The 15,303-nt window shown below is 41.5% G+C and overlaps 1 protein-coding gene across 1 annotated transcript; it reads right to left on the minus strand.

Moving 5' to 3' along the window:
- Positions 1-2,646: 2,646 nt before the first annotated feature.
- GJD4 (gap junction protein delta 4) lies at positions 2,647-14,774 on the minus strand. Its single transcript, XM_030199459.1, has 2 exons — positions 14,711-14,774; positions 2,647-3,782 (listed from the first exon to the last, which is right to left on the minus strand). Exons 1-2 carry the CDS (start codon positions 14,772-14,774, stop codon positions 2,647-2,649), a joined length of 1,200 nt encoding a protein of 399 aa, XP_030055319.1.
- Between the last annotated feature and the right edge of the window lie 529 nt (positions 14,775-15,303).

The raw sequence follows: 15,303 nt of genomic DNA on the forward strand, positions 1-15,303 counted from the left end.
CTACAAGGGGGGAACTTGTCAATGATCTCAAGGCAGCTGGGACCACTGTCACCACGAAAAACATTGGTAACACATTACGACATAACGGATTGCAATCCTGCAGTGCCTGCAAGGTCCCCCTGCTCCGGAAGGCACATGTGACGGCCCGTCTGAAGTTTGCCAGTGAACACCTGGATGATGCCGAGAGTGATTGGGAGAAGGTGCTGTGGTCAGATGAGACAAAAATTGAGCTCTTTGGCATGAACTCAACTCGCCGTGTTTGGAGGAAGAGAAATGCTGCCTATGACCCAAAGAACACCGTCCCCACTGTCAAGCATGGAGGTGGAAATGTTATGTTTTGGGGGTGTTTCTCTGCTAAGGGCACAGGACTACTTCACCGCATCAATGGGAGAATGGATGGGGCCATGTACCGTACAATTCTGAGTGACAACCTCCTTCCCTCCGCCAGGGCCTTAAAATGGGTCGTGGCTGGGTCTTCCAGCACGACAATGACCCAAAACATACAGCCAAGGCAACAAAGGAGTGGCTCAGGAAGAAGCACATTAGGGTCATGGAGTGGCCTAGCCAGTCACCAGACCTTAATCCCATTGAAAACTTATGGAGGGAGCTGAAGCTGCGAGTTGCCAAGCGACAGCCCAGAACTCTTAATGATTTAGAGATGATCTGCAAAGAGGAGTGGACCAAAATTCCTCCTGACATGTGTGCAAACCTCATCATCAACTACAGAAGACGTCTGACCGCTGTGCTTGCCAACAAGGGTTTTGCCACCAAGTATTAGGTCTTGTTTGCCAGAGGGATCAAATACTTATTTCCCTCTGCAGAATGCAAATAAATTCATATACTTTCCACAATGTGATTTTCCGGATTTAATTTGTGATGTGCTATCTCTCACTGTTACCAATAACCTACCCTTCAATTATGGGCTGCTCATGTCTTTGTCAGTGGGCAAACTTACAAAATCAGCAAGGGATCAAATACTTATTTCCCCCACTGTATGTGGGTAAAACCATCAGACCTCTGTTTTCCCAAATGAATGAGCACAAATGTAATCATAGGAGATAAAACTTAGAAATCCCTCTTGTGGCACATTGTGATAAATTACAGCACAAGTGTTTGTCACAGAACAAATTGCTCCACATATTCGTGGGGAAGATCAGGGGAAGAAACTTTTGCTAGGGGAACTGTGGTGGATAAAACAATTGAATAGTTTGGAATGTGGTGCAAAACTTCACACCTAAATTAGGCATGTATCCCCATTATTCTATCATTTCCTGAATACATTTTAGAAACACCCCCATTCTGCCCATGACCCTTCCATTTCCGCACCCCCTTTTTGAACTCACACCTAAATTTACGTGCATATATTTTAGTTAAATCTAATTAGTGCCAATAATTGCTCGTTAAGCCTCTTATCGGCACTAGTTAGCTTGTTGTTCAATTAAATTGCACATGCAAATTAGGCACACACCCAAATTTGCACACGCAATTTTTAGTGGCTTTTATAGAATTTGGAGGTAAATGTATAAATCCCTTTGAATATCGACACGTATGTTAAAGCTTTTCAATCTGGTAACTGATTGTCCCCAGAACAGGTTTTCTGTGATGACCTTTTCCTAATAGATGTGTGTAAAATTATATGCAGGGGGAAATTTTATAGGGGTCCTTTTACTAAGGTGCACCAGAAAGTGGTCTGTGCTGGTGTAGATGTGGGTATTGGATAAATGCTGGTTCATTTTTCAGCGCTCCTGCAAAAAAGGCCTCTTTTTTTTGGCCGAAAATGGACATGCAGCAAAATGAAAATTGGCACGCATCCATTTTGGGCCTGAGATCTTACCACCACCCATTGACTTAGCGGTAAGTCAACCAGGCGGTAATCGTCAGCACACGTACAATGTCAATTACCACCTGGTTAATGCTGCGCGCCAGAAAATTTCCAGCACGCCTACTGGATGCGCGCACAAAATGAAATTACCACCTGGGCCACACGGTAGCCAGACGGTAATTCCAAATTGGCGCGCATGTAGACGCCTACTCAGCTTAGTAAAAGGGCCCCTTAGAGAGGTATGGGGAATGCTGTAACTTTTAAAATTGCAGTCTAACTGGAAACTATTACTGCTGTTGGGTAGACAAGAGAACATCGGAGAATCACTGCTGATTTTGTTTGGACCTGAGGAATGGAGGATTAGGTTCCAAAACTACTCAAGACTAGCATTAAGTAAATAATAAAGCACTATAAGTAGGGGTGTACATTTTTAACATCAGTTTCTAGGTCTAGGAGTGTTTAATGCTAAATAGCAAAATTCATGTTTCTGTAAAACACTTTTGACAAAACTGGACATCATTGGACATTTCAGTATTAATCCATTCTATCTCACTCTATGTGGAAGATGTAGATAAGCTCAAGCTTTTGTGGAATAAAATTACCACAGATATGATAATATATATGTTCAACTGCAAGTTCATTAGGAAAGGAAATTCTCCTGCTGCACCTTGTTAGTTGCATGAATCATAACATTTATTGTAGCTCTGTTGCAACTGTTAGTCTTGTGCAATGCAGAGTATACTGTCCCTGCTACAGAAAACTCAGTACTGATATCATACAGAGCCACCTTGCCTGAAAGCATTTTCCTGCGTTGCCTCACTTCTTTATACCCACTGAGATTTTGTGGCTCTGATATTATTGGAGGAATTAGATTGCAGATCACATGATATTGCTTCCAATGGGCAGCCCTCTCCCAAGTACTTGATGTTGGGTAGAAGAGACTCTCTGCCATTTCTAGGTGGGGGGTTTTTGTCATGCCATCCCTTTCTACTCTGCCAATGGGTGCTACTGTGAGGTTCGCTGGCATTACACTCGGCCACTACATTGCCAACGGGGTGGGTAAGACTGGGGCAAACCAAGAACTCATCTAATTTCTTATTACTGTTTGTGTTGATATTAGATGTAGTGGTGTCATGAGTGAAGATTTCCGAATGAAGAGAACTGGTAGCCCCCTGTTCAGAAAGAAGCGAAGCAGGTGCTGTGGGATTGTCCTTTCTCTTCTCAAGGTCAGAAAGAAAAAGATGATGTCTGCTCCCTTCTAGATTTTGATGGTACTCCGTGTGCTTCTTTATTGTGGTTGAGTACAGCTCTTCTTGGACAGAAGCACTGTTAATTCTCAGCTGCTCCTTTATGAGAGTTTTAACTTTTATTTGAGTTTGTATCACGCAGATCAGATCGACCACACTAAGGAATATGGAGACACCACTGATACCCCAAATGAAAATCACCATGATGGATTTCTCTGTTGGTCTAGAGATGTAGCAGTCAATAGCACTGGTGCAGGGAGGCTGATGGCAGCTGAAACTTTGGGGAACCAAAAATCCGAAGAGGAAATATTGCCCTGCACTGAACGCAGCCTCAGTGATGGTCCTCAACAGGAGATGAATTATATATGCCCCTGAGAAATCTTGTAAGGCCACATTCTCTGCCCCATAGGTTTTTGGTGAGTTAGTGGAGGAACTGATCTCTTTGGAGCTAGAAGGACCTGCAGCAAATTGCAAGGAAGCATGATGCAGGACATGAACAATGAATATGGTGTAAGGCAGCAAAACACACATTGTCTGCACAAGCCAAAATCTGAAGTGGGACACAGGGAAGAAAGCATCATAGCAAACATTGGAACACCCTGGTTGCAGTGTATTGCAAATGAACCGTTCCTGTTCATCTTGATAGAGTGAAAATCCTGCAAAAACAATCACTGCCAGTCGAAGTAAAGTCATTAATGCCAACCAGATCTTTCCTAGAAAAGAAAAAAATATCATGAATAGGCAGAGGGAGAGTGGAGCACATGATGGTAGATAATTTGCAAAACTAAAACACAATGAAGGTGATTTTAGAATTATCTACACTTGACATACATAAGAAGCATATACTCATATGTATAAATCTGGATGTATATATAAGTAGTGATGTCAAAACAGGTGCCACATCGATAGATAGATAGATAGATGATAGATAGATAGATAGATAGATAGATAGATAGATAGATAGATAGATAGATAGATAGATAGATAGATAGATAGATAGATATGACATGGCACACAGAAATTTAAAAGAAGTATGTTCTGCTCTTGGATTGGATAGTCCTTCAAAGTATATGTGTGCTCTATTTTAGACCAGCAATATACATAATGGGCCAGATTTTATATAAGGCGCCTAAAAAATGAATGTGGTAAACATTTCCACCTAAGCATATTCTATAAGCGGCGCCTAGCTTTAGTCACTGTATATAGAATACGCTTAGTTGATATCCCAGTGCCTAAAACTTCGTGCCTCCGTTTACACCAACGAAAATGTGACATCAATCCTGGCACGTAGATTTACATGCACTAGGCCATACTCTATAAGTACGTGCATTAATTTGAGAATGCTCATGGAATGCCCATTTCCCGCCCATAGCCACTCCTCTTTTGAACTGCGTGCATTAGAATTTAGGCGCGGTTCATTACAGAATACGCTTAGCGAGTTGTGCGTGTAAATTGTAATTATTGCCAATAAGTGCTTATTATTGTTTGTTAACCGTTGTTATCAATGCTGATTAGCTTGTTAAGCCAATTATGTTACACATGTTGTTATAGAATATGCCTGGATTTCGGCACAGATCTCTAGGCACGCTATATACAATCCAGCAGAATGTACCTTGGAAAATGCCTTGTCAGCACTTACACCTCCTTTGAGTCACAAACAACTCTTGGCAGACATCTTGTTTGTATCTGAGGTTTGCAGGAGAACTTGAAGGAGAAACTGATTTCTTCTTTGTCATTCAAAATTACCTTCAATTACAACAAGTTTGACTTTTAGAGGAGTTTCTCAATCAGGTCCTCATGGACATACAAATTTCCCAAATTTGCCATTTGTGTGTGTAACTGGCAAAATGCACATTGTGCTTCTTACGTAAGCAAACCCCCTACAATTGACACACTTTGTAAGAAATGTTTATGTTTTTTTTGGGTGGGGGAGGTGAGTTGTAAATTGACTGTTCTATTTCTGCATATCATCAAAATACATGCTGACACTATACATACTTCAGAAAAGGCTAAGAGTTCACTAACACTGTTTCTAAAATCTAGGGGATTTTCCATGCACAGACCTGGATGACCTATACAAAGACATTCTCCAAATATCTCTTGGTAACAATATGTCATTTTTAACAAATATCTTTATGAAAACACAAATCCAGACAGCTAAAATTAAATGGAACCAACCTCAGTTGGACTATGGACCATGAGTTTTCATTAGCAACTGCTCAAAAATTATTCCTCTCTTTGAAATCTCTTTCTCAGGTCACTTAACCCAATCATTGCAGTGTCAGTCTTTAGCTGGGATCCATTTATCATGGCTCCCTTTGGAACCATGCAAAATGTGGGTCCTAAATGTATCCACTAAGAGGGGAAGTTATTGAGGTGTAGTATAAAGTAAGCTTTTACCGCATCTTGATTTACCATGGGAGTCACCAACCTGTAGTATCTCTGTTCTGCATGGTGGTGACACTGCCTTGAGCCACCTCACACACAGTGTTAGTACATTGGACTGATTGGAGGTGTTTGTGAGTTGCTGGTGGGGGAGGGGGGAAGGATGTGATCAGGGTAGGGTGCAGGTGGTGATCCAAGGAGGGGAGAGAGATGTGATCAGGGTAAGGTGCAGGGTAAGGAGGACTATGGCCCCTTTAAGATGCAGTCTTTTAGCATCAGGCTGTGTGCTTTGAGGCCCAGTGTTTTCGGGATGGTAAAAGTTTTCCCAATTATAATGTGACTTGCAGTGTTCACCACAAGTCACGGTGTACAATTTGTATAGTAATGAGCTGTTTTACATGCTTTTGCATGTTTGCATCTCATTACTATGAAGCCCATGATGGCTTACTTTCACTGCATTATAGCAATTTAAGTAAAGTTAGTGTCCCTTAACATGCATTAAGGGGAAAATAATGTGACTGAGAGCCCCAACATCTCCACTAAGTGTCATAACTGTGTGATGACTGCAACTGCTCTCTCTCCAGGATCTCCAGCCTCAACCGAGCTGGGAAGCGGAATACCTGAATCAGGAGCACTGCACTCTGTTGCCCCTGAGCAACCCTATGGGCCAGGGGACAATTTTTAAAGCGTAGGTCAATTCCCATATCTCTAATGATAATGAATGCTTAACAAATATTCCTGTGGCATTTTCTACCGGTAAAACACATCTATCTATTAAGGGCCCTGGTTGAGAAGTAATTTTTTTTTTACCTACTCAGTGGAAAGTTCTATATTTGCCAGTTTCAAAACTGTTGGTTGCATAAAGAATGGTCAAAAATATCAGTGAATTGTAGATAAATGCTGTATAATATGAAATGTTAACGTGATATACATTTAACAGTGCATTTTATCTCATTAGAATTTGGGCACACGTTATGTGTAAACAAGTGGGGAAGGCATGTGGAGCATGGCTCATGGAATACTTTCCAAAGTGTATGTGTCAGGCCTCTTGAGACTTAATATCTGTAAGACCTTAATATTCTGAAGTATAACCTCGGCACACCAGCACACACCCGAAGCCTCTTCATTTTCTGAAATTTCCTTTATTGAATAAATATAGATAGTTCACTCACAGTCAGATGTTCAGAAGTGTTGCCCCAAGGCAACAAAAAGACTCCGTAATTCTTAGAGCTGTATCAGTGGTTGGAGATTGAAGATAGAAATCTGAAGAAAGGCAGCTTTATTGCAGAGGTGGGAAAATAGTTAGATGCCAGTAGTTCAGAGCTAGGTGGCTAGAATGTGCAATATCTTCTCAGAGAGATACTAATGAGGTAAAAAAAAATGAGTTCATTACAAGGGATTTAGCAGGACAAGTGCTGTCTGAAGCAAGATGGAGAATGCCTCATGGAGAAGGCGAGGCCAAGAAGGGGCTCACACAGGCCCAGGGAGGAGGAAGTAAAGGGAGTAAGGGACCAATAGGGACAGAGCCTGCCATCAGGTAGCGGGGTGGTCCCAGAGGGCAACCCTCGATTGGAGGAAAAGGTCATACCTGGCTGACCTCTCAGGACAGAGATAGTAAGAATGACCAGGAAATGATAACAGGTAAACAAAGAAGCCAAGCTTGGCTGAGAAAGAGAAGAGGATTTTGCAGCAGAATACACCAATAGTAACAGTCCTTATACAGAGAGGCAGGGGTGACTGCATTACATAGTAACATAGTAGATGACGGCAGAAAAAGACCTGCACGGTCTATCCAGTCTGCCCAACAAGATAACTCATATGTGCTACTTTTTGTGTATACCTTACCTTGATTTGTATCTGTCTTTTTCAGTGCACAGACTGTATAAGTCTGCCCAGCACTAGCCCCGCCTCCCAACCACCAGCCCCTTGATTTGTATCTGTCTTTTTCAGGGCACAGACCGTATAAGTCTGCCCAGCACTAGCCCTGCCTCCCAACCACCAGCCCCTTGATTTGTATCTGTCTTTTTCAGGGCACAGACCGTATAAGTCTGCCCAGCACTAACCCCGCCTCCCAACCACCAGCCCCGCCTCTGCCATCCAATCTTCGCTAAGCTCCTGAGGATCACTTCCTTCCGAACAGGATTCCTTTATGTTTATCCCACGCATGTTTGAATTCCGTTACCGACTACATTACAAACAATGCATTGCTCATATATCTTTGCAGTGAGGACTACAGCAGTAAAAATCCTTAGAAGTGAGAATAACAGTAAAAGCATTAAACACATTTTAGGGCCACACTATAAACTAGAGTAAGGCTGTCGGAGGACAGAACAGTATGTGTGTCTGTCTTATCAATACTAGTCTGTGACAGTGGAGCTGTATGGACTCAATAAACAAAAAAAATCCAATGAAAGATAAAGAAAAACATGTGGAGGAAAAGACCTCAGAAGTCAATGACTTTGCGACTTAACTATCGTTGCCAATAGACTGGGACCAATCATTGACCAAATATCTCCGCAACAGTGTATGTACCAAACTTAATGCAAATCACGTGCAAAACAGACTCTGGAAGCCTTGTCTGGTGCTTTCAAGCGGGAAAAGAAGCAGGACTTATCTTTCACCCATCTCATCCACGACTTCATCAGGGGATCTGGCAGTGCTCCAATAGTAGCAAGTGCTTCTCATTCCATTTTACTGAACCTGCTAAAAGGGGTCTGTCTGTCTTAGTCATAGATAAGAAAAGGGAAGGAGAGGCTTGAATAGTACTGCAGCCAAACATTTTGTTGGTTTGTAAGAAATAATAAAATTAAACCAAGTGGGATAGTACATGAAAGCACTAGAGATCTCTGACAACAGATTTCAAAGGATGGATTTTACAGTTTGACTACAGGGTGCCATTGTCCCTTGACCAGGGCGAGATTAACAAATAACCTAGCGCTTAATAATGATCCTAATCCAGTATGTGTAAACACTGTGAAAAGGAGCCAGTGGTTTGTTTCATGCTGGACCCACCGCCTAGCAATTCATTTATCTCATCATCACTAATTCCACAGTTGACTTACAATATATGTTACTTTATAACAATCTCTTATTATTATTATTAAAATTCCAACTTATCTTAATTATTTCTTCCTCATCTCATCGAATATAATCGATTAGGACCTTTGCCAACATGGAAGAAATACATGGATGCCTAGAGGGGAATGGCATCAGTATTGAACCGGGCCCTAACGCAGCTTTGCGAAACATGTCATATTGGCAGAGATCCTAATTGATTATATTCAATGAGATGAGGAAGAAATAATTAAGATAAATTGAAATTTTAATAATAATATAAAGAGATTGTGATAAAGTAACATATATTGTAAAGTCAACTAAGGAATTAGTGGAAGCTGATGAGACAAGTGGCTCACAGTAGTTTCATTTTTGGCGCGTGTTCAATACACGCATCCAAAAAATATTTTTTATTTTTGGACACGCGTAACGGGCACGCGCCAAGTGGCATTTGATGCGCGTAGGTCATTACCACCCAGTTACTGCGTGAGTCTTTACCACTACGTCAATGGCTGGCGGTAAGTCTCAGACCCAAAATGGAAGCGCAGCAATTTTCATTTTGCCGCACATCCATTTTCAGCAAAAATTTTAAAAAGGCCTGTTTTATAGGCACGCTGAAAAATGGATCGGAGCGCGCCCAAAACCTGTGCCTACACTACCGCAAGCCATTTTTCAGCGCGTCTTTGTAAAAGGACCCCTGGGTCATTTGCTATTTTGATCTTTAGTAATTGACTCTCGCAGTACAAATTTTAATTAGTTGATTTATCACAGGGCCAGATTAACAGCATGTGCCAGTTATTAAGGTGCATGACTGTTTATGCAACGTAACCTAGTACTAATAAAACAGCACAGCAGTAAAATAATGCACATTAATGGTAGCACACATTATTAACTCTGACCCTATACTAGGCCCAAGGCAAACACATATCCATGCCCCCCATGACAGTGGTTTTCAACCCTGTACTCGGAGCACACCTATCTAGATATTGACAGTGAATATGCTTGAGACAGATCTGAACACAACAGAGGCAGTGCATGCAAATCTATCTCATGCCTATTCATTGTGGATATCTTGGAATCCCAAGTAGCTGGCTGTGCCTTGAGCACTGGGTTGAGAACTTCTGCCTTACCATAGACCTCCATTTACTTCTTCTCTATATAGTCTCATTCATTCTTTCTTTGCCTCCTTCTTCCCTCCCCCCCTTCACCATCAGGATATTTATCTGTGGCTTTCCCTACAAACTTCACCTCTCCCTATAGCTTAGGGAAAACTGCAGGGTGGAAGCAGCAGGTTTGTGAGTGAGCATGGGGACTGTGCAGGGCCACTGAGAGGAGGGGCAGGGGGACAAAATTCCCCAGACCTGACATCCAAGAGGGGCCCAGCACCAGGCCCTGGGGTCTGTCTCTCTCCTGCTCCTATCAGGAACCGGTCCCGGCACACTGGAGCAGGTGAGAGACAGACCGTGGTGCCAGGCCCCTCTTGGAGGCCAGGGAGGAGCAGACACACTGATGTAGGGGGCAGCCTGAGAGTGAGTGAGGGGCAGCAATGCCAGCTGAGTTCCAGGTTAGGCCCGGCAGCTGTGTCCTGGGTGTGGGTGGGGTGCCCTGCGGCTGCGTCCCGAGTGGGGGGGCCTGCAGCTGCGTCCTGAGTGGTGGGGGGCCGGCGGCAGTGGTCCTGCCCCGGGCCCGGCTCTATCTCTTGGCAGCCCTGGGACTGTGCAAGCACATGCTTGAATAGAAGTAGCCTAGTTGTTAGAATAGTGGGCTAACAACAAAGCTTTTGTTTGGAAATTTTTTTAGACTGATGAGAAAACTGGAGTCCAATATGAGCTGGCAAATATTTTGCTTGCAAATAAGAGATATACGAACTGAGTCATATTTTCAGTTTATTACATTTGTTACATAGACTGATCAGTTGCTGAAATTGTGTCTAGATTGGTTTAACATGTACTAATTTCCCCATTAGCCTATGGCCATTAGCGTGTGAGCACTTACTGATACCTATTTCCTAGGCGGTAAAGACTCATGAGCTAATCCTCTGCTAACCGGTTAGCCCACGATGATGTAGCTGTGCTAACCGATTAGCCTACTCTCTGCACCCCCAGACATGCCCCCAACGCAAAAAAATAAACTCTATTTTATACCATGTGGGTAGTGCATGAAGATCCCAAAACTACCATGGGGCACCTGAATGCATCTCGTGGTAGTGCTGAATGCATCTCGTGGTATGCACACATTAGTGCTTACTGCACCTTAATAAAAAAGGCCCCTTAATCTTGCTGAAGTAACCACTTCATACTTGTAGATGGTACACACTAAATTCCATCAGTTGTTTTCTTTCCAATAGTACTTTACTTTTTGAGCATTAACGTTAAGAAAAAGTCTGAAGGCTTTTGCTCTAATGTCAATATTTCCAAATCCCTATCTCTGACTTCCATATAACTAATTTATAACTTAATTGCTGTGATTTATTACAGATATAAATCTTGGATTGTTTATCATAAGATTATGGTTGGGAGTTATTTTTATTGCTCTGATTTATTATGGATGTGTGTGAACTACTTTGAGTTTGCCAAATAAAAGCAGTAAATAACATTGCGGAAATAAATAAATTCCATTCTTCCTTCCTTCCTCTCTAATTGGTAGAATTGCAGAGACCATTCTGCACACATTTTGACAGAGCTTTTATTCTGCCAGTATACACCTGTTCTGGCACCCATTTTTCCTCCCTTCCAAAAAGGATTCTCCCCTCTCTCCTCCAGTTAGAGATCTCATTCAAAGTCTCTCAGTGTGTTTTTCCACTCATGCACAAGCTAGCCTTGAACCTGTCACCATCAGGTTTAAAGCAGCTGCCTTTCGGGTACAGAAGGATTTTTTTTTAATAATGAATTTCACAAATATTTTCAGAATAGTCAATATAGCAGGTTGTTTCCATCATTTTTAGTTTTATTTTTAAGTTTAAATCATATTTATTCCAAAAAGTTGCAGTAAAACATACAAAGCAAGAAACAACAATCTACAAAATACTGCATGTGAAAATACTAGACAGAGAAAATCTAATTGCAGTCCAAAACTAGAATAAGCCCACCTCCAGCCAACCCACCCAATTCACACCCCACACCCCTGGCACTGCTACAAAAGTCTAAAAAGACAGAGTCAGTTAAGAATGTGACTGTGGGCTGCTGGCTGCAAGGTTCCCCAAAAGCATTCCCAAGTCCCTTGAAAACATAGATCGTGAGGACAGTTGTTAAATCACCAGAGGATTGTGAAAAATTGTTAAATAACAAGAGTGATGGTCCTCAAGAGGAGATGAATTATATATGCCCCTGAGAAATCTTGTAAGGCCACATTCTCTGCCCCATAAGTTTTTGGTGAGTTAGTGGAGGAACTGATCTCTTTGGAGCTAGAAGGACCTGCAGCAATGTGCAAGGAAGCATGATGCAGGACATGAACAATGAATATGGTGTAAGGCAGCAAAACGCACATTGTCTGCACAAGCCAAAATCTGAAGTGGGACACGGGAAGAAAGCATCATAGCAAACATTGGAACACCCTGGTTGCAGTGTATTGCAAATGAACTATTCCTGTTCATCCTGATAGAGTGAAAATCCCATCATCATTGATACGTTGAAACCTTTTGCTCAGTGTGCGATGGCGGCTATGAAAGTAAATAGGTATTATTAGGAAAGGAATGGAAAAAAATGAGGACGTTATAATGTCTTTGTATCGCTCCATGGTGCGACTGCATCTCGAATATTGTGTGGAATTCTGGTCACTGCATCTCAAAAAAGATATAGTAGAATTAGAAAAGGTACAGAGAAGGGTGACAAAAATGATAAAGGGAATGGGATGACTTCCCTATGAGAAAAGGCTAAAGTGGCTAGGGCTCTTCAGCTTGGAGAAAAGACAGCTGAAGGGAGATATCATAGAGGTCTAAAAAATAATGAGTGGAGTGGAGTGGATAGACGTGAATCACTTGTTTACTCTTTCCAAAAATACTAGGACTAGGGGGCATACGATGAAGCTACAAAGTAGTAAATTTAAAACAAATCGAAGAAAATATTTCTTCACTCAACGTGTAATTAAACTCTGGAATTCATTGCATTTCAAACTTCCTTGTGTGCTCACCGCTGTTACAAGACAGAGCAACAGGCCAGGGAGCAAAGGGACAGGCACTCACTACTGCAGAAAGGTTGGTTGGGCCATAGAGGTGGGGGAGCTAGTGAGCAGGGCTTTCTGGTGCCCTTAAGCTGCAGCACCCTGGGCTGCTGCCTCCCAGGCTCATTCCTTAAGCCAGCCCTGGATGCAACTGTGCTCTGTGTGTATGACCGGTGGTAGAATATTTTGCAAATGTCTAGGAGTCTGTCATCACCTCACTTGTGTCTTTTCAAGAGGACATGCATTCTGTTGCAGTACTGCTGTTTCATTAGCAGGGTTTTTGCTGTTTCAGTCCAGGGAGTTAGTGCTGTTATGGTATGGCATCTAAGTTTGCTACGCATGTGACAAGTGAGGGATTTTTTGCAGGTTTTGTGTTATTTCACAATGTACACTGTAGTAGAGAGATTTATATTACTGAGATGTTGCCAAAATCAGGGAAAAAATGGTAGATTTTAAGGAAAATGTCTAGTAACTGGATTTTTTTTAATCCATGACTTTGATTAACAATGTTGTGTAGTAACTAAGTAAATGTAACTAGTTACTGTACTTAAGTAAATGTTTTGTCACTTTTACTTGTAAAGACGTACATGAAACATTTGTTACTTTTACTGAAGTTATAATTTCACCAATATTTACTAGTTTTACCTAGTTACCTCTGCTGCTTGCAGTTAAAAGTGAAAAGTAAAAGCAGAAGAGAGACAAATGACAATTCCTCAATAAACTAAATGAAACAGCAAAACCTGGAACAGGACTTTGCTATTGAAAACCTCGTCCCACAAACAGTGGATCATCTCATCTTAAATGTTGCTGTTTAGTAAATACAGCCTTTGAGAACAGTGGAGTTGCCTGTGTTTGTTGAACTGGTTACTGGTCTCCAGCCGAACAGAACAGTGACGAGTTTGGTCACTTTGAAGTGGAGATGAAGCAAAGCTGCTAGCAATTCTTGGTGAACAGACATATGTCTCTATCACAACAGACTGCTGGTCATCCCATGGAAAATTTTACATTGGGGCAACGGTCCACTGGATGGTCATTAGAGAGGAAGTCTGCTTGTCTACCCTTAAGAGTGAAGGGTTCCCACACATTTGACTTTCTTGCATCAGTTCTCAAAGATATTCAAATAGAGTTTATCATCAGATGAAAAGTTGTTAGAACAACAATAGACAATAATTCCAACTTTGTGAAAGCCTTCTCTTTAATTGGATAGCATGACAATGACAACGAAAATGAAAATGCTAGTGACAAGTTAGACAGTACTACTAATCAGATGATAATGACAATGATGATGATAAAGTGCTCTTTGCTATATGGAAATCAAGTAATATTGCACCCTGGCCTGGTATGAAGAAACGTTTCATCAGACTGAACAATCCACTTCCTTCTAGTACAGTTGTTGAACACCTGTTTAGCTGTGCTGGATTAATGACTCACAAACACACTTGCATGTGTGACAGTCATTTTCAAAAAATTTTTGTTTTACTATAAGCAAAGTGGATTGAATTGTAGAGAAAAACAGTTGTTGGGATAAAAATGTTAACAATAATTGCATTAATTGTAGTTGCGGTACTTATCATCCTCCTCTCACCTATCCACCCCCATCCTGTTAGACTATCTCTGAAATGCTTTGATGTTCCCATTCATACCTACTACCCATCCCCACTAGACTGTCAATGAAATGCTTGGATGTTTTACTTATATATACTGTCATCTACCACATTTGCTTATTTCCGATCTGACGAAGAAGGGCAACCTTCGAAAGCTAATCAAGAAATGTATTAAGTTATGTCCAATAAAAAAGGTATCATCTTATTTTCTTTTCCATGTTTTATTTTATTTGATTTCTATTGATTACCTTTAAAAGTGGACTAACACAACTACCACACCTCTCTACTTTTAACTCAAAAAGTATTATATTAGGCAATAACTTTTTCACTGTCACTTAAGTAGATTTTTTAATGTGTTCTTCACTGTGCTTTTACTTTATTTTATATGGCCAAGTACTTTGAACAACATTGGCAATTAACAAACGCTTTAAGACACTTACCTACAATGGTCACATTATAGCTGAGGATGATGGCCAAGAGCCCCAGAATATCCCACTGCTCCATGGTCAAGCAAATCAACGGAATATTTGTCTCGATAGGCCTCAAAGAACTATAATTTCCATAGCAAATCTGATACAAAGGAAATAGGAGAGTGTCACTGTTGATACAGAAGCAAAAGTAACTAGCGCGGTCTCTGCGATGGCTGCTTCAGCTAAATGTGGCTCTCAATAGCAAGTCTAAGCCCCTTAAACCATTTGCTGTGCTCACCTCTGTGTGGCTTCGCTTTCCTGACAACTGCAGCAAGACAAAAGACAACAGAAGCCATCTCCGTCACTGTAGGCTATTCTTACCCTCTCCCCAGACGTGACAGCATCTTGAGATCACTGGAATGTTTAGGAAGAGATACCACTTTAAGGAAAAAATAAAATAAAATCTTCTAAGGAAAACTTATCAAGCATTTGCTCACGCTTGCTCCAGTGCAACTAAAGTGTCCCAATTTGGCAATACAGGCATCCCAGCATTTTCAATGTGCATTTCTACCCAGCAAAGTAGATGAAGAGCAGAGAAAAATGAACTCAGAGACCCATATTCC

This window comes from Microcaecilia unicolor, chromosome 1 (assembly GCF_901765095.1).
Source record: "Microcaecilia unicolor chromosome 1, aMicUni1.1, whole genome shotgun sequence".
Lineage (NCBI taxonomy): Eukaryota > Metazoa > Chordata > Amphibia > Gymnophiona > Siphonopidae > Microcaecilia > Microcaecilia unicolor.